Source organism: Talaromyces marneffei, chromosome 5 (assembly GCF_009556855.1).
Source record: "Talaromyces marneffei chromosome 5, complete sequence".
NCBI classification, from domain to species: domain Eukaryota; kingdom Fungi; phylum Ascomycota; class Eurotiomycetes; order Eurotiales; family Trichocomaceae; genus Talaromyces; species Talaromyces marneffei.
In genome coordinates this window covers 1,951,882-1,976,396 of record NC_072352.1, presented here as the reverse complement: position 1 = coordinate 1,976,396, position 24,515 = coordinate 1,951,882, and the positions used below count along the sequence as shown (strand labels likewise).

General features: G+C 46.6%; 11 protein-coding genes across 11 annotated transcripts; 6 read left to right on the top strand and 5 right to left on the bottom strand.

Annotated features, from left to right (window-relative positions):
• Window positions 1–224: 224 nt before the first annotated feature.
• EYB26_007034 (uncharacterized protein) lies at window positions 225–1,073 on the top strand (the record flags this gene model as incomplete). Its single annotated transcript, XM_054266306.1, has 4 exons — window positions 225–311; window positions 374–632; window positions 694–917; window positions 1,011–1,073. 4 exons carry the CDS (start codon window positions 225–227, stop codon window positions 1,071–1,073), a joined length of 633 nt encoding a protein of 210 aa, XP_054122281.1.
• A 726-nt stretch (window positions 1,074–1,799) lies between these two features.
• Window positions 1,800–3,230, bottom strand: EYB26_007033 (uncharacterized protein; the record flags this gene model as incomplete). The annotated part of the gene is made up of 1 exon (XM_054266305.1): window positions 1,800–3,230. One exon carries the CDS (start codon window positions 3,228–3,230, stop codon window positions 1,800–1,802), a length of 1,431 nt encoding a protein of 476 aa, XP_054122280.1.
• A 1,810-nt stretch (window positions 3,231–5,040) lies between these two features.
• Window positions 5,041–6,145, bottom strand: EYB26_007032 (uncharacterized protein; the record flags this gene model as incomplete). The annotated part of the gene is made up of 5 exons (XM_054266304.1): window positions 5,041–5,248; window positions 5,304–5,400; window positions 5,457–5,772; window positions 5,836–6,074; window positions 6,127–6,145. 5 exons carry the CDS (start codon window positions 6,143–6,145, stop codon window positions 5,041–5,043), a joined length of 879 nt encoding a protein of 292 aa, XP_054122279.1.
• Window positions 6,146–6,514: 369 nt separating this feature from the next.
• On the top strand, window positions 6,515–7,002 carry EYB26_007031 (uncharacterized protein; the record flags this gene model as incomplete). The annotated part of the gene is made up of 3 exons (XM_054266303.1): window positions 6,515–6,653; window positions 6,707–6,756; window positions 6,826–7,002. The coding sequence occupies 3 exons, from the start codon at window positions 6,515–6,517 to the stop codon at window positions 7,000–7,002; spliced, it is 366 nt and encodes a 121-aa protein (XP_054122278.1).
• Window positions 7,003–7,290: 288 nt separating this feature from the next.
• On the top strand, window positions 7,291–8,612 carry EYB26_007030 (uncharacterized protein; the record flags this gene model as incomplete). Its single annotated transcript, XM_054266302.1, has 6 exons — window positions 7,291–7,499; window positions 7,569–7,608; window positions 7,669–7,793; window positions 7,862–8,057; window positions 8,163–8,496; window positions 8,575–8,612. The coding sequence occupies 6 exons, from the start codon at window positions 7,291–7,293 to the stop codon at window positions 8,610–8,612; spliced, it is 942 nt and encodes a 313-aa protein (XP_054122277.1).
• A 923-nt stretch (window positions 8,613–9,535) lies between these two features.
• On the bottom strand, window positions 9,536–12,043 carry EYB26_007029 (uncharacterized protein; the record flags this gene model as incomplete). Its single annotated transcript, XM_054266301.1, has 1 exon — window positions 9,536–12,043. The coding sequence occupies one exon, from the start codon at window positions 12,041–12,043 to the stop codon at window positions 9,536–9,538; it is 2,508 nt and encodes an 835-aa protein (XP_054122276.1).
• Window positions 12,044–12,826: 783 nt separating this feature from the next.
• Window positions 12,827–14,367, top strand: EYB26_007028 (uncharacterized protein; the record flags this gene model as incomplete). The annotated part of the gene is made up of 3 exons (XM_054266300.1): window positions 12,827–12,835; window positions 12,910–13,356; window positions 13,417–14,367. The coding sequence occupies 3 exons, from the start codon at window positions 12,827–12,829 to the stop codon at window positions 14,365–14,367; spliced, it is 1,407 nt and encodes a 468-aa protein (XP_054122275.1).
• A 265-nt stretch (window positions 14,368–14,632) lies between these two features.
• EYB26_007027 (uncharacterized protein) lies at window positions 14,633–16,027 on the bottom strand (the record flags this gene model as incomplete). The annotated part of the gene is made up of 1 exon (XM_054266299.1): window positions 14,633–16,027. One exon carries the CDS (start codon window positions 16,025–16,027, stop codon window positions 14,633–14,635), a length of 1,395 nt encoding a protein of 464 aa, XP_054122274.1.
• A 408-nt stretch (window positions 16,028–16,435) lies between these two features.
• EYB26_007026 (uncharacterized protein) lies at window positions 16,436–17,708 on the top strand (the record flags this gene model as incomplete). Its single annotated transcript, XM_054266298.1, has 3 exons — window positions 16,436–16,438; window positions 16,509–16,823; window positions 16,884–17,708. The coding sequence occupies 3 exons, from the start codon at window positions 16,436–16,438 to the stop codon at window positions 17,706–17,708; spliced, it is 1,143 nt and encodes a 380-aa protein (XP_054122273.1).
• A 2,868-nt stretch (window positions 17,709–20,576) lies between these two features.
• EYB26_007025 (uncharacterized protein) lies at window positions 20,577–21,491 on the top strand (the record flags this gene model as incomplete). Its single annotated transcript, XM_054266297.1, has 1 exon — window positions 20,577–21,491. One exon carries the CDS (start codon window positions 20,577–20,579, stop codon window positions 21,489–21,491), a length of 915 nt encoding a protein of 304 aa, XP_054122272.1.
• Window positions 21,492–21,928: 437 nt separating this feature from the next.
• EYB26_007024 (uncharacterized protein) lies at window positions 21,929–24,022 on the bottom strand (the record flags this gene model as incomplete). Its single annotated transcript, XM_054266296.1, has 4 exons — window positions 21,929–22,504; window positions 22,572–23,612; window positions 23,673–23,754; window positions 23,838–24,022. 4 exons carry the CDS (start codon window positions 24,020–24,022, stop codon window positions 21,929–21,931), a joined length of 1,884 nt encoding a protein of 627 aa, XP_054122271.1.
• Between the last annotated feature and the right edge of the window lie 493 nt (window positions 24,023–24,515).

Sequence of the window (24,515 nt, the reverse complement as noted above, 5' to 3'; positions counted from 1 at the left end):
AATTCGGATGGATTCGTATACGAGATTTTCTGTCGCTGGACAGATGGTTGTTCCGTTGCAATCAAACAAACAGAAAGAATTGGGCGATTGTCAGACGGGAATCTTCCCGTACTGCATGGAATGGAATTCCCTACATAACTTAATAACCCTAACGATTATCGAACTCCACCTCAGTTCAAAATCCCATCTTTGATAATATCCAGTCTCTACACAATTACATGACCATGAATAACTCTGCTACTTTACAACGATGGCAATGGGCTGACGGTCCATATCCGTTAATCGAGACACCAAAGCACAGGGAAGGAATCGTAAGCCGCTCCTAAACTGGCATGAGACAGAGCAAGTACAACCATTAATTAACTCTCTGTAGACTGGCAATTCGGATCCGTACATGGAGACTGCAAGTACAATGTGTGTAGTTCACAACGCACTCCTCCGTGGCCTTAACGGCATATACATCCAAGGACCGAACATACAACCGGCGGATTTAAGGGACTTTATCGGATATAGCTTATGCTGGTACTCTGCGCTCCATGAGCATCATACCAGCGAAGAGGAACAATTTTTCCCGGAGATTGAGGAGGCCGTTGGCGAGAAGGGGCTTCTTGATAGAAATGTCGAAGAGCATAGTGAGTCAGCCTTTATTTTTATGTAATGGTGTGCTACTGGCTAACAAGGGCAAAAATTCAGAATCCTTCCATGAAGGCTTGGACGAATTTAGTAACTACCTCGAAAGCCTAGAAGGGAAGGAATCGGCTTTTGACGCCGTTCACCTTAACAGTATCATCGACTCATTTGCCCCAGCGCTTAATCACCATCTCGAATCTGAACTACAAAGTCTCCTAGAACTCAGAAAATACGGAGACAAGCTTCCAATAACGAAGCTGTGGGATAGAGAAGGATTCCGGAGTGTGGTGAGTCGATATCGACTTGAGGGGAAAATCTCAGCCATCTTTCCGAGAAAAATGCTTTTTCGCTGATATATTGGATTGATTTTTATGAACCAGACATCAATGACCAGATTTAATGCCCCCCCCATTCTTCTTCCTCAATGTCGATACCACGGATGAAGATTCTCTGTACAAGGATTGGCCTCCTCTTCCTGGTCCGGCAAGATGGGTCATTACTCATGTTATGACTATACCGAACCGAGGATACTGGAAGTTTGCTAGCTGTGATAGCAATGGCAAACCAAAGCCACTGTATGCACCGGGGCGAGTTCAAATTCCAAGTCAGTGATCCATACGTTAGACACTTCAACCTTCTGTGAATTGAACTGCGTGTATGAAGTATGGATTGGCGGGGCGCCGAATGTTATCTGAACATGACGAGATTGTATTTCTACTTCTTTTTCAAATTAGATAGCAGACTTCTCTGCTGATATATTAAATTTTATGGCATAACTAGAGGCAGCACCTTGGTACGGCCATAGCCATGGCTTGGGGCTCAGTCAGATCTACAGCATATGGGTGACTGAGAAAGTTGGGTTATAAATTGTGGTCCATGGGCGAGTCAATACCCTAACAAGATGCAGAAATGGTAAGAAAATTTACACGTAGAAGCATAGCTAATAGGTAGAATACGGAACATAATAGCAAGAACTAGAAAAGGAAACCCTAAGGAAGGAAAGCAAACTCCACGAAAGCTTGAATAATACAGGAAAGCTCCAAAGAAGATAACATATTTACCCAACTTCCCAACTTCCCAACTCCTAATCCACCTAATGATTCCCAGAAAATATCATATCAACCCGAAGAAAGACCCTCTATAAATGCATATATTCCCAAAGACCATTCTTACCATTGATCGAATCCTTTCTTCGTAACCGCCGACTCTTGAGACATAAATTCAAACACAGAGGTAAGATTCTTTGCCGCAGAACCTTCAAACTTTTGCTGCCCAAAAGCCGAGGTCGTTGTCGTCGTTCTCTCCAATCGAAAGCTCATGGATTGAGAATCCCATCTTTCGTGGAACGTGGGTGAAGCTGCCGATTGCGTCGATGAGCCGAAACTGCTAGCCGTTGTCCCTGTACTAATCCCAGTACTACTAGCACTGCCAAAGATATTTGGCGCTCCGGCAGATGGGGGTGTCTTGTATGAGCTCATTGCCTGGGTTTCCAGCTGTGCTCTCGCGTCACTGAGTTGGCTGTACCATCTACTCGCAATCCCAGCCCCCTGGGGATGTTTATCGCGATGCCAGCGCGGACACAGCATCCAGTCCGCCAGTTCTCGGAGAGCCTTCATTTCAAAGAGAGCAACGTCTCCGGGGCCAGGTGATGTCATTTCCTTGATGCGTGCGCTAGCAGCCGATTTGGCATAGTTCGAGATCATGCTTTGCCCACATCGAGTTCCGGTCTTCGCCACTCCGATACATCTAAAGGGGTATGAGTTCAGGTCGTCGGCGAATTCTAGTAAGTTCGCAGGTAGAGTAATAGCTTTGTTGACAGAGGCAGGAGGAGAAAACGAATTCTCGGGGAATCGGGTAGCGACTGTCGCTGGCCGGGTCACAACTCGACGTTGTATCTTGGTTTCCTCTTGTTTTAGATGCATTCTTCGAGCCTCTTCCTCTACGGCTTTTGCTCTTTGTTCTCGCTCATCCAGCTCCTTCTGTCGTGCTTTGAGAGCTTGTTTCCTATCTTTTGCTTTCTGTTCTTGCAGGTCTAATCTCCTCTGCCGTAATTGTAGTTCTCCCTCGCTGCTCTGTATTCTCCGCTCTAGATCGTCGAGTGTCTTCTGTCGTGACAGAAGCGCCTCTTCTGTATCTTTGATTTCTTTCTGTCGCTGGCATATCTTGTACTCTCGAAGTGTAAGACGTTGCTCATCTTTAATCCTCTCGCCCTCCTGAAACTGCACCAGATCATCCGTAATCCTAGTAACAATATCCCGTCGATAACTTTGTCTCCTCCTCTCCGCCTCCTGATCCAACCTGAGTACAAGCTCCCGTCTCCTCTTATCCAGTAACGAAATAACATTCTGTCCAACCGCCTCCGAGATTTCAGCGACTTGCTTCCGTCGCCGAGTCCGATTCTCATCAGCTGCTGCCGCGAGTCGCCTAGAGTGCCGTCTTTGGAGGGCGGATGTATATGACAGCCATTGCGTTTGCAGCCATGATATCAGCGTAACTGATATTACCGTAAACCTGAGTGTGCTCCCAATAACGGATAATACAAGTAGGAGTCCGGCTACATTTACAATGTAGAAGGAAGGAGACCTCGATTTTTCCCCCATTGTCGTGGAGGATTTTCGGGATGCCGAATATCCCTAAATTTAATTTAAGATAGTTAATACTTTAATAAGAAAAAAGAAGAGACATTTTAAATACAAAATCGCAAACCCTCTCCGGCCGTCGGCAGGCCTGCGATATCTTATAGACTGAAAAGCAAACTACGGGACGAGGGGTTTTCATCGACCGAAAATAGTAACAATCTCGCTCCTGGAGGGAGGCAGAGTCGCATAAAAAAGTAGGTATTCCGTACATACGGCACAGTTAGTTTCATACATTGGCTTGTGGCGCAGCTATACAATCCATCTCGGGAATGCATTAAAAGTGTGCGATCGGAAGATTCTAGACCTAAATTATAGGACATCGTTATTCTAACTTGTTAGGCGCTGAGACAAACCATGCATGCAGCTAGTTTCTGGCGGGGGTGGTGTTAGCCTATTGGATCGTGATGGTACCGATACATAGCCCCAGTAGACGGGCTTTGAATGCAGGTTAGTTACAATTGATCCATGGATGCAGTGGGGGTTTGAAATCTGCTTGTACTTGGAAATTTCGAAGTGGGATGAGAGGACGAGAGAGAGAGTTTTCTGGATTTGGTGGGTGCGCCTGGCCTATCTGCATGAAGTCAATATACTTACTACATTTATATATAGATGAAACCTTCCCTAGGTATTGATGACGGACCACAATAAATCTAAAAATCTTAATCGGGTTTATCTTTTCCTTCCAAGGTGCGTTATCATTTCGAAAAGCAAAGTACCTCTATATCTATACAGGAGGATTGGCCTTGTGTAACTGGTTAACCCGGATCCAACCTATTCCCGGACTCATCGTACACGTCCCACTTCAATCTTAGGGTATTCCCAGTTGTACTGCCTTGTAGCCACCTGGCTATGAGTAGCGAGGCAGAAATATAACAAGGCTGATCAGATTACAGATGCAGTCAAAGGTACGAGTCCAGCATATTGTAGATTCTTTAGATGCATATAGGCGTGAGGATTGAGACATTGTTTGTATATACATTCGACAAAGGAAAAGCTATTATCTCATTTCCCGCCTTCATTACGAACTTTGAAGCAAGATACATAATTTTCAAAAAAGACGCTTATCTTGTCTTGTCGAGGCCCAAGGCCGGCTTGCAAGCTCTAAGAGCCTTAATGTATATAGGTCATTGATAACGGGGGGAAGAAAGATATAACTCCCATCCTGGCTCCACAAGCGTGCCCCACGATGAAAAAGCTCCTAGGTACTCAGACCCTTTAACTGGCGAGTATCGAAAGAGGAAACCATAATTGATACTCTTCTGCATGAATATAGCATGCGATTACAGACCTGGACCGATATGCTGTCAACAACAACAACATTGTTTTCTTTCTTTTAAACCGAATTATACAAACGTACATCGTCAATAGCCGCGGTATCAGCACCGGGTTTGAATTGAAAAAGTACAATATGGGTGACGGACATATCGGGCGATGATTGCGTAGGCCAGGCTGCCCTATAATGCCAAACGAAAGACGAGAAGAATAGGAAGGAGGCGACCGCAAAGATAACAAACGACTGCCGTATGGAAGGCATTTCCAAGGTACAGCCAGGCGGACGCCCAAAGAGGCTACGATTGAAGCTGATACGATGAGATGAGCAGGGGTGGATGAGGAGTTAAAGGAAATGTGATTGGCCGCAAAAACGGATTGCGGGCCGGATAAATGTTTAGCACTCTATTTACAGCTCCACTTTTACCCCGTGTGAACATCTTCCCCAAGTCCCCAGATTCCAGAAGTACTTTGGAAGTAGGCTTATATTGGAGGTTTATATTTACTCATTCTTGAACTGGGTAATCAATGTTCCAATATGCGGTTCCAACGAAACACGGAACTCGTCGCCCTCCTTGATGAACTGTGGTGAAGGCTTCTTTGCTGCACCGACACCTGGAGGGGTTCCAGTGATGATGACTGTGCCGGCGGGGAGGGTTGTGCCTTGGGAAAGGAAGCTGATGAGCTGTGGGACGGTGAAGATCATGTCTCTTCACGGACGTTAGCGGATTTTCTTTTTGAGAGTATGGAAGGAAGATGGCCTACGTGAGACCGCAGCTTTGGACCACGTTGCCGTTCAGGGATCCCTTGATCTTCAGTTTCGCCGGATCTGGGATAATAGAGGTCGATGCGACGACGGGTCCTGATCAGAGAGTAAGTTTTTTGCATTCATGCTGCATGGTCAAGAAGAGTACATACCCAATGGGCAAGCTCCATCAAATCCCTTGGAGAAACACCACTGACTCTGGTTAGTCTGTGAGGTTCGACTTGAAACGTCGTTTGCAGTGGTATATCCAAGGACGTAATCCAGAGCATCCTCTTGGGAGACATTCTTTGCCGTCTTGCCGATAATGACGGCTAATTCAGACTCGTAATCGCCGGTGTTGTCCTTTTGAGTAATCTTGGGGAGGAGACAGGGCTCTGGCCATGGATTTCCCAGGGCCGTGGAAGGTTTGAGGAAGACTGTGGGTAGATCAGGAATGGCGAGGTTCATTTCTTTGGCGTGCGAGACGTACTGTCGTCAAGTTAGCTGCTATTTTATTGAGATCTGTCCTCACGGAGATGTTGGAGAGCATACGTTCAAGCCAATGCATCGAATGGTGCCAACTTCTTCCCGTGCCAATGGCGAAAGCACAGTCTTGATGCTCTCAACATCTTCCGTGGCCTGGCCTGGAGCAAGAATAGAAGAACCGGTGAATCGTTTTACGTGGACATCCTTGCCATCATAAAGAGCCAAACCAACATCAACGTTGGCGTCGACGGGCTCTCCAATGAAGATCTTGGAAGGATTCGATTTGGGCACGAAGCGCACAAGACCTGAAATTTCGAATTAACTCAAGAACAACCTGTGTAAGTGGAAGAAACGTACGGGAAAACGATGAAGCCATTGGGCTGAATCTACTGATTGACCGGAACATTCACGTTTCGTCGATAGGATCTGTTAACAACAGTCGATATATATATATATATATATATATATGCGCAAAATGTATTCAAAGATGGATAAATATCCAGAACGCGAAAAGCAACAGTGAAGGCAAAGTAAAATGGGTTTCCGACATCGCAAAATGTCTGATATAAAGGAATGTCAAGTGGGGAGAAGATGAACAGAACAGCGCCGGCAAAAGTCTTATCCCCCCAAACAACCGGACGTCCTGACTTGAGGAAGTCTCTCGTTTATAAGTTTAAACTGCGCCATTTCTGTTTGGAAGTTCGTATTCAATTTACTAAAGCAATTTTTGTTAAACTCATTCACAATGGCAGACGCCCAACCCAGAGGCCCCTACAGACTTGTCACAGTCAACACTGCTCCTGAGAGGGCCAAGAGACTGATTGGTCGATTGATCGAAGCTCTCAAGGATCACTATACCATCATCCATGTCGATAACTGCGAAAGTAAGCCTGAAGTCACTACCTTGGATTTCCCCAGTATGCTAATGATCACCTAGCAATTGAAGAAGTCGAGCCCAAAGTCACAGAACACCAACCTGACGTCCTGGTGCGCCACAATCCATGAACAAAGTTCATGCAAGATAGTTTTAGCTAACTTTTTTTTTTAAAAAAAAAGTTCTGCGCATCAATGTGGACAGCCGAACAATCGGCCGTCATCTTCGAAACTGCAAGAAAGATTCGCCCTGGCATCAAGACACACGCCATCCCTTATGGATTGCAAGTTGAGCGGGGTCCCGATGCGATTGTTGAATATTTGGTGGAGAATGTACCCAAGTTGTTGGATGCTGAGTAGATTTGAGATACAAAATAAAGCAAACGATTCATTATTTACATTGAGTCACCTATATATATTGTTCCATTCATGTGTCAATGCTGAAAGAGACAATGCATGAGCGCGATAAGATAACGCCTTAGTTATCACGTGGAGATACGCTTATCTTATCAGCTCCATGCCGGTGTATATCTCTTGCGTCAGCGCCGTAGATTAACTAGTTAACTAACTACGGTAGTTAACTTTGATCTTCAGCATTTTCAATCCTGTACACCAACACTGCAAAGCTTGTCACGACACAGCCACAACATGTTGTTTCTCTCAACACGGGTCAGGCCCGTCGCGGGGCTTTGCACTGCTCACTCCAAACGTCTATTCTCATCGTCGTCTCCGTTGAAGGTCGAATTGGCATATCAATTGATTGAGCCGTCGGCGCAAGACAAGAAGCGCAGCGGACAGCCCATTGTGTTTATGCATGGGTTTATGGGGAATAAGATGAATAATAGGAGTATCAGCAAGTACGTTCCGCACTTTCCGTGCGTTTCTGGTAGAAGATAGAGAGTGATATTGACTGATATGATTGATAGAGCGCTGGCACGAGATTTGAATCGGGATATTTACATTGTGGTGAGTCCCGGCCTCTCATATTCTTGTGTTTATGGAATGGAATTGACAGCGCATTTGCAGGACCTCCGAAATCATGGCGACTCCCCGCACGCACCAGAACACACATACACCCACCTCGCCGAAGACGTATCCGACTTCATCAAGCAACACCGCCTGGGAAAGGCTGCCCTGATAGGACACTCAATGTACTGACTACTACTTCTGTGTTCCATAATTGTGCAACACGAAACGCAGCATACTGACTCATTCTTAGGGGTGCCAAAGCCGCCATGGTCCTTGCTCTGCAATCGCCCGAGACAGCCACCGCGTTGATTCCCGTCGATAATGCGCCTGTTTCCGCCATGCTAGGTTCTCCGTTCAATGACTATGTTAAGGGCATGAAGGAGATTTCCGAAGCCCGTGTGACGAAGCAGAGTGAAGCTGATAAGATACTGGCCAAATACGAACCTGTATTATCCCCGCCTTCCTTGCCCAGCCTCTTCCTACCTTCGTGCCTTCTTTTTTTTTGGGAAGTGTCCTAACCTTTTTTTTTTTTTTTTTTTTTTTTGGAACAGTCCGTCGCAATCCGCCAATTCCTCCTAACAAATCTAATCCGCGACCCCGACAACAACAACAAAACCCTCAAGTTCCGTGTTCCACTAGACACTCTAGGTTCCAATCTCGGCGAAATGGCCGATTTCCCTTGGAAATTCGACCGCGAAAACGCCGCCAACAACGCAGATTTACCCACATACACCGGTCCCACGCTGATTGTTCGTGGGCTGCAATCCAAGTACGTCGGTGAGAAGAGAGTACCCGCCGTGAAGCATTTCTTCCCCAATGCTGAGATCGTGGGTATTGATGCGGGTCATTGGGTGATTTCGGAGAAGCCGGAGGAGTTTAGGCAGGGTATGTATCATACCTATTTCATGACTTTCCCTTCTTTTTTGGTTATTGAATTATTTGACTGACAAAGCTCTGATATAGCGGTGATTAAGTTCTTCCGTGAGAATGATATTGAGTGATTTTCATCATTTGTTTGGATTCGAGTCGGTGGTCATGACACTGTGTAGATTTCTGACTTAGCGGGTGGTTGCATATATCTGCATTTTTTTTTTTTTTTTGGTTGGTTTGAGAGGAGGCAGGCAAATTCACTGTAATAACATACATAGACTTATAGATCGATACATAATTATGATGTTCATGGAAGGTGTGTTTGACAAAGTTCAGCATGATTAACTTACTAGCTTGTCACGTATGCATGCGTCCGATAGATCCAACCCCAGTCATGGATGGAATGGTTGGCGTAGCCGGATTAGCCCCTAACTTCTACAGATATCCCTACACCTTGTTGGATGGATGGAATCTTGAATATTTGAATCCCCGGTATCGTTGTGAACCATAGGGCACTATGAGTACAGAACAAGTAATTACAGTAATAGTGATGAGGACCTCTCCTCTCGAAACAGAAAACACAATGATGCCTCACACACTCCTGTCATCCCGAAACCAGACCCTCGCCTCATAGATGATCAAGTAATTAGCTGCAAAACAAAAAAAAAAAAAAAAAAAAAAAAAAAAGGAAACAAAACGAGAAACGCCCAGAGAAGATCAAGAATCAAATTCCGTTTGGTTTCGGATCTTCCATTCGCTCGGTGCCTGTCGCATGCCTACCGCCCAGTCTATCTTCCACAAAAAGGAATAAAGTATATGCAATGGCCCGCTCCTTTGGTATCTTGTTGAAGAAAAAAAATCCGGGATAAAACGCCTATATCCTTGTATTTCTTCGAATACCTCCTCCTCCTCCTCGACGATGATACGAATGACGGCGCCGTCCGAAAAGAGAAACAGACCGACCTTAGGGGGAAAAAATTGTGGTGAGGAATGAAAAATGCGCCTGCTGGGTTGCTTGAAAAAGAAGAGGATATCCCCGTCACTCGAATGGAAATCAATCGCCGTGCTCCACTAGATCCATCATGGATCGTTGTCGCTTCTTGAAAGGAGGCGGTCCGGTTCTGTCAATCAAAGATGCTGGTGCGCGGGGCGGAGTACCTCCATAACTGGACGCCCTTGGAGATGCGAAAGATGCACCCGAGACTTTGGCGAATTTTCGTTTACTTCTCTTCTTTCCGGGAGGTACCCGACTGTTATGGTTGAATGACCTGGTATTCTCCTCGTCGTCGTCTCGAGAAGGACCACCAGACCAGTTACTCGACTGTGATGGTGACCGAGATCGGTTTGATCTCGGAGAATGAGAATCGCGGAATCTTCGTCCAATTGACTCTTTGGCACCCTCCAAGTCATCGATTCTCTGTGCAAGCTCTTCTAACGTCATCTTGATTTCTTCGTCATCTTCGGCTCTTTGCCGTTCTGGGAATTTGTCAAGCTGATTCCCGCCTCTCTGAAGATCCGATAGCTCTAACGCAGTAGCCTTTTGTTTGTCCTCCAACTGTGTGAGCTGAAAGGTCAAGCTCTCAACGTGCTGTTGAAGGGCGACCTCAAAATTCTCAATGCTCGATTTAGCGTCTTCCAGACCACTTGCACTAAGCGTCTCACTTATTTTCTGCTCTACATGCTGAATTGAATCCCCAATTTCTTTGACCCGCGCGGTCAGCCGCTGTTCAACGGTTTGTACTTGACTGCTTGTTGACTGAGCTAGAGCTGTATGCTGATCCTTCTGTGCTTGTGCCTGAACTTTGAGCTCGTCGACAGACCCGGATATAGAAGTAAGCTCTCCGACCACCCGATCCTTTTCCTTGTTCAATTCGCCCAATGTCTGTCGTAACTGATCATCCTTTTGCTGATTTTCCATGGCGTATGAGGAGAGCTTATTGTCCAACTCCCTGAGTTCGGCATAGTTCTTCTGCACTTCATCAATTTTCTGTAAAACGTCGTGCCAGTTCTTTTGCATTTCCACAAGAGCAGCAGAATTGGTGTTATTTGATATGTTCGACTCGACATTTGTGAGCGTCTGCGTTGCTTGGGCTTGAAGAGCGACCAAATGTTGCGAATGAGCATCCACAATTTGAGGTAGGTCACGAAGCCTTGAGATCTGCGCAAGGTGCATTTCAATGACATGGAATCTCTCCACAACGTTGTGAAGTATCTGAGGGGCCGGGAATTGGCTATGTATTAGAGGTATGGCTTGACGGGCAAGAGCCTCTGCAGTAATGGTAGCATAACGACTCTCCAACGAGCGAATTGCGATCGTTGCAGATTCCAACCGTTCACTATATAGCTCAAAAGCATCTCCCTGGCTGGATGATACATCCGGTTGTTTGATTGGTGCACTTGTCTTCACCTCTGATATCGCCTTCTCTAAGTCTAAAGCTGCTTCGGCCTTGATTCGACCGGCGGTCTCCTCCAGCCGCTGCTCCATCTTCTTCTGCCTGGTGTCGATATCGTCGCACAAGATGGTATCTTTGTATTCCATGATTTCCTTGATAGCTTCTATGTTCTCTTCAACCTTTCGTATTCTCTCCTCAAGAGCTGGAGATGGAGATTGTGTTGGAGCGGTAGCCCCAGGGATGGGGCGGCTTCCATGTTCGATTGCATCAAGACGAGTGACAATTTGGTTGACGCTCTTTGTCAAAAGACTGTGTTCTGGTGTAGCACTGTTCTTTTGATCCTTGAATGACTCCAGAGCCTTCACACGATCTTCCAACGCCGACAAAGCTTTCTGGTCAACACTCTGTCGCGGAGATTCTCGGAATTTGGCAGGCGATCGCTCATACGATAAATTCCTGACGCGCTCATTGATGTCACGTATATCATCCTGAGTTCTTTCTAGCGTCTCAAAGTCCTTATCCTGACGTCGTTTGATAGTTTGTAGTAACTCCGATTGAGATCCCGAGACACGTTCCAGTTCTGCAAGTTTCCTATCGCTTGTTGCCCGTATCTCTCTAGAGTCTCGGCTTAGCTTCAATATGTTTTCCTTAAGATTCTGAAGTGACTGCTTGGTGGACCTGCTTTCAGTTTGTATATCCTTCAGCGCCTCTGAAGGAGTAGTTTCGCTTTTCGCTTCCACATCGACCAGCGCAGCAGCGCGCTTTGTTAGATTCTTCTGGTTCTCCTTGCGCACGTTCAGTTGTTCCTTCAGACTATCGACGTCCTTGTTCTGGGTTTCACGAATCCGACCAACAAGGTCTCTCGCGGCGGGGAACTGATTCAAGTTTCGAAGCTTCTCGTAGTGTTGGTTGATGCCTGTCTGGGCCTTTTTGGCTTTTGCGTACTCATTCTTGAGAGTCGTAGCGATTGATACTTCTGTAGACAAGCTCGATAGGTTTTCAATCAATCTTTCTCCGTAGGATTTGGGTTTTGTAGGTGGCGCTGGAACGTTGGCGACAGCAGGGACGGCGGATGCAGTTTCTTGCCTTGAAGCACGTCGCGGATCGCGCGCTGGCGACTGCTTACTCGACGCTGGCGCTAGAGGAAAGGCTCGCGAGATCTCAGCCATATCGAAGTATGCCAGAAACTCTCAACCCAACAGCGAAACTTAGACCTGTCTGATGGAGGAACATCATGTCAGAATTGAATAGCTATCCATGCACAGAGCTAGACTAGAGAATAGATTGAACGATTGCTTCGACCTGTCACTGCAAAGGGGAAAATCGAAACCCACCATGTAGAAGCCATAGTCACACAGTATGTGAGCAGAGGTCACAGAGTCGTATCAAAACAATAATTAGTTCTCCTCAAGCATGTGTGACCTCGCATTCATCTTATGTAAGCAGTCAAAAAACACCGATGAAGAGAGCAGAGCAGAACAGGTAGAATGAAGATCAGGGGGATAGTGTTGACAGTGGTTACCAGGGTGAGAAAGAGCAACGAAGAAAGAAAAATAGCTTTTGGCAGGCGCAAGATTGGCCGCGCTCAGTCGCAGACGCTGAAGAAAATGTACCCATGTACACAGAGGTACGGAGCATATTGCATAAGTGGAGTGGAGGGAGTCGTCAAGCGCCTATCGACGCGATATGATTGGTCGATGCCCAGCACCAAAGGAAAGGCGGCCAGGAAGGCGGTGAGGGCAGGTCAAGTTCTTGCCCAGCCTGACTTTCGCGTGAAGCTCAGCGATCAATCAAATAAACCGGAGCAGCTTGATCATCAACAAGAGCCATCGATCCATCAGTCATTAGAAGATAACCGCTAACCAAACGGTGTGAACAATATTTTCAGTCAATTTATTCAGGAGGAGAAGCGCGCGAAAATTGCTCAGGCTATTTGATTAGCCCCATCCAAAATGGCTGCTGTAAGTTCCTCCTTCGAAACAGCTCACTCTGTCCAAGATGTCGATGTGAAGTCGCTGACCTCAATCCGTCGCAGCCTATTTCTACCATCGCTGAGAGCAAAGAGCTCCGCGGTCTCAACCTCATTGCAGCTCACTCGCACATTCGCGGCCTCGGCGTCGACCCAGATACATTGCAACCAAGGCCTTCATCCCAGGGCCTCGTTGGCCAGGAGAAAGCGAGGAAAGCAGCGGCGGTTATCCTGCAGATGGTCAAGGCAGGAGATATTGCAGGTCGTGCCGTTTTAATTGCTGGTCCTCCTAGTACGGGTAAAACTGCAATCGCCATGGGCATGGCACAATCACTAGGCCCCGATGTACCTTTTACCACACTCGCCTCATCAGAAGTTTTCTCGCTGGACATGTCCAAAACTGAAGCACTCACTCAGGCATTCCGCAAGTCTATTGGTGTGAGAATCAAGGAAGAAAGTGAGATTATCGAGGGTGAGGTGGTGGAAATTCAAATCGACCGAAGTGTTACAGGGGTACGTGAGATCAAGCTGGTGTTGAACATGACGCGAAATGAAGAGTGCTGACAAACTCAGGGTAATAAACAAGGAAAACTCACCATCAAGACTACCGATATGGAGACAATCTATGACATGGGCACTAAAATGATTGATTCAATGACTCGCGAACGCGTTATGGCCGGAGATGTCATCTCCATCGACAAATCCTCAGGCAAGATTACCAAGCTCGGTCGCTCTTATGCGCGCTCAAGAGACTACGATGCTATGGGACCTGACGCCAAATTCGTTCAAACTCCCGAGGGCGAACTTCAAGTGCGCAAGGAGATTGTGCACACCGTCAGTCTTCATGAGATCGACGTCATCAACTCTCGTTCACAAGGCTTCTTGGCTCTCTTTTCGGGTGACACAGGCGAAATCAGAAGTGAGGTTCGAGATCAGATCAACACTAAAGTTGCTGAATGGAAAGAAGAGGGCAAAGCTGAGATAATACCTGGTGTTCTGTTTATTGATGAGGTCCACATGCTGGATATTGAGTGTTACTCTTACATCAACCGAGCCCTGGAAGCGGAATTGGCACCAATTGTTATCATGGCCAGCAACCGTGGCATCACACGTATCCGTGGAACCAACTACTCCTCACCACATGGTCTACCCCTTGACCTGTTAGATCGTGTGTCCATTATCAGCACTCAACCTTACACATCCGATGAAATCAGACAAATATTGGCAATTCGAGCCCAAGAAGAAGAGGTCGACCTCTCACCTGATGCTTTGGCTCTTCTTACTAAGATCGGTCAGGAGTCTGGCTTGCGCTATGCCAGCAATATCATCACAACCTCACAGTTGCTGAGCGAAAAGCGAAAAGCCAAGGAAGTTAATGTCGACGATATTCAACGCAGTTACCGATTGTTCTACGACCCTGCACGAAGCGTTAAATTTGTCAGCGATTTTGAGAAGCGATTCATCAGCGAGACCGGCGAGGTCAGTCTTGGACACACTAATGGCGACGCGATGGAAATATCGTAAAACCATCCATTCCATCTCTTTTCTTTCATTTTTGAGTATCTTGTGACGGCGTACCTAGAGTGGCGATCCTCTGACGGCGGTTTGGATTTTAAAAGCAGCAATTGTTGTATCTTTCTGTCAGGGCCTTTTTCCCTGAGAAAGCCTATTTGATGTTTATTAAAATGTATGATATGACCAATTAAGCGCATTAATGGTATTTGGAGCTATATGCTGGTTGCTTCTTCAAACTTCATTATTTTATCGTACAGGTATCTTCAATATCCTATCATGAGAACGAAGTAACAGGACCCCAATCACTCTCTGTTCCCCCTACTCTGCGAAACTCTACCCCTTCCCCAAAATATCCCGCATCATTCCACGATTGCATCATAGCACCATCGTATGGACCATGCGTCTCCCCTCCATCCCGCGCATCAGACCATCGGTATTCCCATAATGAGCCTGCATCGGCTGGAGCTTGAATCTCGCTTGCAACTTGACGCTCATCCACTTCAGGTGGATCAACCCATGCTTCACCCGTTTCTCGCTTGAATTGCCGTGTAAGAATCTCCCTTTCTTGATCATATATTTCCGTTTGGCCTCTCGTTAGAAGCAAGTCGGCCGCGCCGGTAATATCGTCAATAGCTTTCTTCCGCCTTGTCTCGTCTGGGTTCTCTTCAGCCATTTCAACGTCTTCTGCATTATTTTCTTTTGCCTTTCTATTTTTATTCTTTTGCCACTTCGGCTTCTTGCGCAGACCCTTTCCTAATCGCGCAAGTGCTTCCAATACCGTCTCTCCGCGCTCCATGTGTGTAATAAGTGTACGCAAAAGGTCGGCTGCGAGTATACTATCATTCTGTTTGTCGCGTTCTCGTCGCTCATTTTCCCTCTTATCCGCCGCTTCTTTGGCGCGACGAATGTCTTTTTTCGACAGACCGTCCAGCCATGTATCGTGAACTGCGTCGGGGTCCACAGCTTTTCGGACGAAGTTCCCTTGCTCGTCGAATCGACCTTCTTCTTGTTCGGCGCGCATATTGAATGCATCAATCAATGGCGCATGTGTCTTTTTACCACCAGCTCCGACTTCTTCATCCATGCCCTCGTCGACTCGTGCACGTTCTGCTTCGTCAACTTCGCTTTCACTTTCGCTCTCCACATCTTCTGCGGCTTGTGTTTTGAGTGGATTCGCAAGGTCAACGTGAACAGCGCGACCACCGCGCGACCTGTTTGCCTGTCCCTCTATGTCCTCGTTGCTCAAAAACCGCACATTTTTCTTATTTTTCCTGTATGCCTCGTCTTCTCCCATTTCCTCCTCAGCCTCTTCTTCCACATCATCGGCGAACATATCATCCTCATCACCGCCACCGCCCTGCTCTTTTTGCTCCCGTCGTTTAGCCTTGGCTTTAGCTTCAACTCGCGCATCGAATCCTTCGTTTTCACTGTCTGATTGGTACCCGTCTAGATTGACGGCGTTGCGACGAACGCCCTGGCCTCGACGGCCGATCTCGTCCGCGTCCAGGATCTCGTCATCTTCAAGTTCGTCTGGTGCTAGTGCGGATGGGTTGCGGAGATCGAAGCGTAGTTTTTTGGTTGTAGAAGGGCCGTCGATTTCATTTTCTTCGGCTTGGTGGGTGCGGGCGTAATCTTCACCGGCGCGCTTGGGGCGCACTGATCTGGACATTTTGCTGAGTAGCTAGCAAATTTGTTTCTGTAATTGGGGGACCAGCCGGGAGGTGGTGTGACAAGCACAAACTTAAGCTTGTTCCACTGGAGCTTTGTTTGAAGGCGAATAATAACAGTCCGGGGTCGGAGCGGAAAATCATGGCGGATCAAGTAAGCAGCTCCCCAAGCAATCAATCAAGCTACCTTTTCCACTTGCGTCACCGGTCACTTTTCAGTCTATCATTCTACAGTGATTCAGCACTGTCACTCTGCTTCTTCCTCGCTTTTATCCGGTATCTTTTTTTCTACATAAACAGCTCGACATACGCATATATTGTGATAGATTTCATTTTTCTACCATCTCTGTTGCCATATTGAGCTCGCGAAAGCTTCCCCGCATCGATTACTGTGCAAACAACACACCATAATGGTACCTCATCCATCCATCCTTCTTTGTCGCATGATCGTTGCACCATAATACTAATATCTTCTCGCCGTAGTATCGTACAAACTTCCTCAATCCAGACGCCATGGAAGGTATCCTCGGCGGCGCCATGCGTTACGGAGCACCCGCCCGTCGATTCGATGAATACTACCGATGCTATCCAGTGGCCATGCTCCCCGGCCCAGAGCGAGAAAATGTCAACCATGGAGGCAAAGTGATCATGCCGCCTAGTGCACTGGATAAATTGACACGGTTACACATTACATATCCGATGTTGTTTGAGCTACATAACGGCGCCAAGGAGCGGATGACACATGCTGGTGTTTTGGAATTTATTGCTGAGGAGGGAAAGATATATTTGCCTTTCTGGGTATGTTCATCACTGAGTTATATCGGATGGGATGGTTAATCACATACTTACTGCTATCAGTTGATGCAAACTCTCCTTCTGGAGCCCGGCGATCTGATCCAGGTGAAATCAACCGACCTCCCACCTGGTCGATTCATCAAACTCCAGCCACAGTCAACTTCCTTCCTTGACATCAGTGACCCTAAAGCAGTGCTAGAAAACGCATTCAGAAACTTTTCCTGTCTTACGAAAGGAGATGCGTTCACATTTGCCTACAACGACCAAGTCTACGAAATCGCAGTTCTAGACGTCAAGCCTGACGGTGACAAGAAAGCCATCTCAGTGCTAGAAACGGATCTAGAAGTCGACTTTGCGCCACCAGTTGGATATGAAGAGCCAACACGTCCCAGCGGCGTAAGCACGCCGGCCGGCGGTCAAGCCGGCGCAGCTCGTGGCGGTGTGGTCCATTCTCATGGAAGCATGGCTCAAGCCATCAACTACGCCTCGATTGCCCCCGAATCGGACGATGTGACGAAAGGAGCTAAAGCACAATCATCGAATTTCCTTTCTGGTGGACACCGACTGAATGCAAAGAAGAGCAGCAAAACACCTACCCCACAGCCCAATACACCCGTTGCTGGAAGCTCAATTAACCCTAAACATCCGCCTCCAACACGAAAGACGAATGGTCCACAACCACTACGACTTGGACCTAATAAGCTGTTCTTTGGCTATGCTATCAAGCCAGTTCCAAAGCGTGATGAGGATGGTAAAGTCATCGAAGAGGCTGACGACAAACCCAAGTTTCAAGGACAAGGTCAGACACTACGAGCTCGCAAGAAGGGTCTTGGAGGAGATTCGGGGACGCCAACATCTGGAAGCGACGTCGAAGGTCGAAAGCGATAAACCTTCTGCATCCTCTGGGATGAAGATTACGTCTTGAGCATAGTGTCTTTTCTTCTTTGGGTTTGAGCATGGGAGGTGAAATGGCGTTCAGGCAATCATGCATGTTATTTAGACTGAGTCTGAAATATAACCATGTTCAACACGTTTTGGGTACTTTCCTGCGTATACGCTCGTCCCTACGGACGCGTGGTATCTGTCCTACGGCAAGTTCATAATAGTACGAGATCGAAGTCCGGACCGTACGCGCTTAGATTACGAGACAAGCTATAGCGACAACTTCCTCCATCTTCTTCCTAGGGGTGGACATGGTGTCTCCGTCTTTTGCAGGACCAAGATTTAAGCTTAGTCAGTTTGAGGCATGAATCTAAATTGTTAACATGACATGATGCTATCTATTGAAGCTGAAATAGCTTTATTCGTTCAAGATGGTCTCGATGTTCTCTCTCCCCAATGAGTTGATGACGTCGTCATCGGGCGTATTCGTGCAACCATGAGCCTCAGGCACCTCCTACTTCGAGGCGTATAAGCCATTACTGTTTGGTCTTCCAACACCTATGACCAGATGGCCTAGCGGTCGAACGCCAGCTTCTTTACACGGCTTTCCCTCTTCCATGGACGCATGGTTGCCATTTCCTAGTATCAGGGAGCTATATGTGTGATACACTCCCCTGTCTCCAACTAGTAATAAAGTTCTCTTTATTACTGGCCCGGGATAGAAGACTTCGTTTTCTTTAGTTTATCATATACGAGGAATCTTTGAAGTAGACGTGACGGCGTCTGTTGTGACTGAAGCGAAGCTAGTAGGCTGTTCTAGTTTCCATTCTGGGACATAGGTTACGATACGTATCAAAATCTTTGGAATCTACAAGACCGCGCGGTCGAATCCCTCTCTCCCCTCTTTTTTCTTTATTATTTTGTGCTTTTCCTTCCCCATTTTCAGGTCTTTCCTCTTCCCCTGGCTTCATAACCTGACTGTCAAATATTCTTACAGACATGTATCTATATTTGAGTCTGGAAGCATTCCAGTCGTTCATCTTATCTCAGATTTCTCCTATAGTGGCTCGACCTGGTGGCTGAGTATGTCATTATCAAATGTGCATCCTACAACTATGAGCCTCAGGCATCGCCCACCCTCCTACATAATCCATTGCATTTGCTCCTCCCCAGTACATGACCAAATGACTTAGCGGTTACTCCGTTTGTAGGTGGCTCTCGTCTAGCTATGAGAATATAACTATCCTTCAGGAGTAAAATTGAGACGTTCCCCAGCCTCTCAATGCGAGGCAAGGCTCGCGACAAACGTCGTTTCCCGTTTGGGAAGCACGACAAACACAACACGATGTACCTTCCCAACCCCTCACAAGAACCACTTATTCCTATACTTCAGTGCCTAGGCCCAAATATAGTAGCGGTTAAGAGCTCTGAATTTGACATGTCGATTCTGGAAATGAATCCTATGATTCGCTGCTGCTTTGGATTAAGCTCAGTTGACGACCTGAATGGTCCATTTGATTCTCCCGCTGTTATTCTGACCTAGGCACCCAATCTTCGGAACCATTATTACTTTGATTCTCAGTGAATCCCCTTTTTAGACACCTTTTTTTTTATTTTGCTCCATGTTCTATGAGCAGCGATCAGTCAAATCACGACTCATTTGTACGTTTCAACGTGTAGATCTGATACAGCAATATCGCGACCGACGACAAAAGTCGCGGCCAGCCCCTTCTCTGAACCTAAGCATTACCCCCCTCAAAGAACGGCAGGTTCAAGAGCAAATAACATAATATTAATATCAGCGCATTACATGAATTGTCAACTCGCTTGACGCATGCCATAATCGACATGACATGCATAGTGGATATATAGTGGGGATGTACGTAGTGGATAGAGTGGATACATTATACCTAGTGGATATGACTGATATGATCCTTTCCATTTCAATGTTAGAGCCAACTGTACCAACAAACTGCGCTGGTAGATGTTTCGAGTTGGATAGATAGCTAGGTAATGTGATCGCATGGTGGGTGATGGATGTTCTCCCGACATACAATGTTTCTTTAGTATTTATAGCATGACGGCCGGCAGACAATGCAATAGCATGTAGCAAACAACCAATATATATAAAGTGGCATGAGAATCAATGAAACCGACAGTATACCTGAACTTAATCGTGCCAGCATCATCTGTCATGTCCATTGTCGACTTCATACTTTATGAATTGCAAAGACATCGCAATCCTTTTGTCCTCCTAATATATATATAATTGTGTAGTATATAGGCCACTGCAATCTATAGTTGTCAACCCAGAGAGTGCGGCTTGTAGCCCCTGCGCATCGCCCTCTCCTTCCTTTCCTTCCTCACTCCGATACCATACCTACGCGAGTGCGCGTTTCCCGTCCTGGTTTCGAATCGCATTCTTCTGGGTTAACTTCTTTTTTATTCTCGCCTCTCCAATCGCCCTCCATGACGATGAAAAAGATATCGCCGATTTCAGTTGATGTGTTGAAGTTGATATTAAGTTACGCCAAGCCAAGCTTACCTAAGCTACATAGCGTGGAAGAGAGGACGTGCATATGTGGAGTCTGGACGTGTGCGGTACGTACCTTGGGGACCGAGGTACAAAGCTTATCTCAACACATCGGCAAATGTTGGGGGAAAGGAAGTGGATCACCCAAGGAGCGAACAGTGAACCCCGTCAACATGGACCATCCTTGACTATTTCAGGATCCAGACGTCCTGATATCAGAATTGTTATCTTGACATTTATCGGGGTGTAACGCTGGCTTGATATCTAGCACACCGTTTCAAAGGTTCCCGAGCCCAGCCATTGGCAATATACACAGGGAACATCCAAGGATGTCAGCAACCATGGAAAAGTCCGATCCACTCGCACCCTTTATTCGTCTTGCGCCCTCAGTATACTCCGTAGAGCCACGGATACAACTCAAAGATGACAACAAGGGACCATCGACAATCATCCTAGCGTTCTGGATGAATGCGCCTCCACGGGCAGCAGTCAAATACGTCGTCAAATATGCCGAGCTCGTGCCCTCCGCACGCATCATATTCTTATTCACCAATACCGGAGATTTTTACATTTCACGAGCCTCGTATCGGCTTCGATTAAAGCCGCTGGTCGATATCCTCGTTGCTTCCCAAGGGGACGACGATGCAGAAACATCAAAGGACGGAAATGATGGATCGGTATACATCCATCTCTTCTCCAACGGCGGCATATTCGCAACAGCTCAAATTTTGCAAGCGTACAAAACCGCTACTGGTAAACCATTACGAGTCTCGAGCATGGTCATAGACAGCGCGCCTGGTAAACCGACGCCTTCACTAACAATCAAAGCGTTCTCATACGCCTTACCGCAGACAATTGTCCTTCGACAGCTCGCTTACGCTCTACTGAGCACAATGATTTGGGGCACCTATTTCACGAGGAAATCACTGGGCTTGATGTGGAGGGTATTCTGGAAACGACCTGATAAGAATGATGACGTTGTCGTTTATGGCGATGACCCACTGGCAGATACGCGAAAGGCGATTTTGGATCCTGAGTTTGTTGTCGCTAGGACTCCGACGGAGAGGATCAAGATGTGCTATCTCTATTCGGATGCGGATGAGCTGGTGCCTGGGAAGGATGTTGAGGAACATGCAGCTCTGGCATCGAAGAGCAGAGAAGTGGAGTTGGAAATGTTTATCGGAACGCCACACGTTGGTCATATGAGAGTTTCTCCTGAGAGATATTGGGGAATTATTGGTAGGTATTGTGTATAGTCATGCCAATCCCATATTTAACGATTATCTATCTATTTGCGTCGGCGTTTAAGCATCACTCGTGTTGTTCCTCGTGGCTTTCAGCATCGCCCATGACCAAGAAGATCGTTTCCAAGCTCTCTCGCTAGATTCTTGCCAGTTAATGTAAGCAGTACGAGTAGGTGAGAATTTCATCCCGTCATGTATATTGACCTGCTACAAACATACCTAGGTACAAGAATATGGGAGTAAAAAACTGATCCAATCCTACTTCTCGTACCCAACCGGATCGACGCATCTTCTTCTGCTTCCTCAAAGGATTAGAGACCTCTATTATGACTAAAAATCTACATAACTATCTTGTTGTTTTCTCCTCTTCATCCAACGAATCAAAACCAAACTCACCCCTCGTGAAAAAAAAAAAAAAAAAAAAAAAAAAAGGAAGGAGAAAAGACAAATCAAAGCGAAATATTCTTCGAATGAAAAGCAACATTCTGGTAGTGATTAAACTTCTTCCGCTCGTCCGTATTCTCCATCAAAATCTCTCTCGCCTCCTCCAACACCCACGGGAAATCACCCTCTCTCGGCAAAATCTTGAATTTCTCCTCCATCGGAGCTTTCCTCACATCTATACCTTTCTTCTGTGCCTCCTCCGTCTCGGGTTTCCAATCCAATCGCTGTGGGGGCACATTTGCGGTCGATATAATCCTGATATTGGGATCGACTAGCATGAAGTTGATGGCGTGCACATGTCCCACTTGTGTCTTGTCCTTTAAGGTGAAGACGACATTGTGCTGTAAGGTGTTGGGCCATGTAATCATTCTTCCCTGGGGGCATTCGATATACCCGACTTCCTGCACCGGGGATTCGTCATGCTTCATACCGAAGATGTCTTCGAGCCAGATGGTATCTCCACGCTCATAGTTCAGGTCTGAGAAGGCTTGGGTGTCGGATATTTGACGAAAATGCATGCGGACACTCTCGATATTTTTCATCTCGAAAAAATAGATTGACGAAGCGCAGAGGTGTTCGTTCTGAGGTACGCTTTTTGTAAGCATATATAAAAGAAAAGGAAAAGGAAAAAAAAAAAGGTAAACGTACAATCTGCCCCTCCATATGCCATGGAACCTCAAATATCGGTTGATCAGGGGTCGGAGCCATATCTGCTATCCTAACAATAACTTGCAACCCGCGATGGCCATACTCTTTCTTCAAATTCATCAAGTCCAATAGGCGATGTTTGTTCTGCTCAGTAGGGGGCAGATCGTTCATGATTTCAGGCGGGATGCCAACCGGTGCAAACTCTCCCGGTTCAGGTTGCACGGCTTTGAACCATTTCCTTCTCCAAAACCGTAATCTCTCTTCGTAGTCACCCCGTTCCTCTTGCGGAGTCTCAACCGGCTTTGGTTCTGTCTTGCCGGGCTCCTTCTCCACATAACGAACTTCCTGTAACTCGACTCGAGCCCGAGGATGAATCGGACTCTTGATTGGGGTGAGTGTCAGATCCCACATGGGAATAATCTTGTCTAGTAGCTTCTCCAGCACCGTATAGAGTGTTTTATCTCTTGATGGATGGATATTGTTGATATAGCTGGCGAAATAAGAACTCCCATCAGGTCGGAAATAGACATCGCTAGGAAGCCATTGAAACCGTGAGCTGTAAGGACGCGGCATGATATCCGAGCGTGAGGCGATATTCCAGCTCAATTCATGGCGCGAAGGACCTGGATCCTGGGGCACCGGAATAATCTCTCCCTGTCCCATGCTTGCTACGGCATCATCAAGACCAATTAGACGATCTGGAAGAACCCTTGTTTTGCCAAATGCCACTGGGAAGAACGACGGATGTACGTAGTCCATTTCTCGTTCCTCGGTGGCCATCTGGTACTCTGGAGCCGTCCCCAATCCCTGCTCAAGTTTCTTGATCGCATTACACAATTCTGTCCGAAATTTCTCGTGCTGGAAGAAATCTGCACAGGATTTGACTACATCGGCGTTGAAGACATTAATGAAGCCAATCTTCCTGGCAATCTTAGCCTTGTATTTGAGTTCGGCGGTTAACCAGTCGATCATGTTCTCAGTTACTTCCGGGTCTTCTCTTAGTTCCTTGGTCCAAACTTGGATGTAGCATGCATCAAACACCTCCATTTAGTCAGCTGTCTATTATTTGCGAGCATTCGAGTCCTGAAGGACTATTCTCACCTTCTCAAACCAATCTTGTTTATCTGTAAACTCATTGATTAGCTGAAGCATCTTCTTCTCTCGAATCGTCACAACGGGTTGACTGTGAATAGCGTTAGCCAATCTTTTAACATCCACAACGCTCTATTCATCAAGGATTTGATGCAAGGATAGCAACCAACGCACTCAATATATCCCGCTTCAATATCCCTATCATCCAACACAGTCGGAAACAACGAACGAGTCCTGACTCCATATCCATTCATTGCCTCCGGGGTGTAGTCCAATCGAAGACCAAAGCCCGGAAGAGTGAAACGATCGTCGGGGTGTTGAATCTTAGCCTTCGGGGCGGTTTTGGAAGGGGATTCCATGTTGATTGTTGACGATTGAAGCTTTGACTTTAGTGAAAGGATTGGTAGAAGTGGCGGACAAGATGGGGATTGTAAGTAACGATTGCTTCTCTATGTATGTTTGTCCCATGTAGTGTGTCAGGAGAAGAAGTAGAGAGAGAGAGAGAGAGGAGAGAAGGGGCAAGATGAATATCATCTCAATAGACTGAATAAACTTCCTCCACGGATCAGTTCGGCAACTCTCTGGAAAGGACAAGAAACAAAACTTAGGCAAATGCATGCTGACTATACTCTGATGCGAATGCACTTGCACTGTCGACTGTTCTTCGTAATCCGGAGCGAGATTCCGAACGCCAACATTGCGGCGGATGCTGGGTTGGGTCCGGAACTCAATTGCGTAGCCATTAGGACCGGAGAGGTGTGCTCTGTGGTGAACTTTGTTATTCAAAATGTAGACTTGAGACTGTAAAAGTAATATAATATCCTTGACTATGTAGTTGCCCGTTTGTAAGGA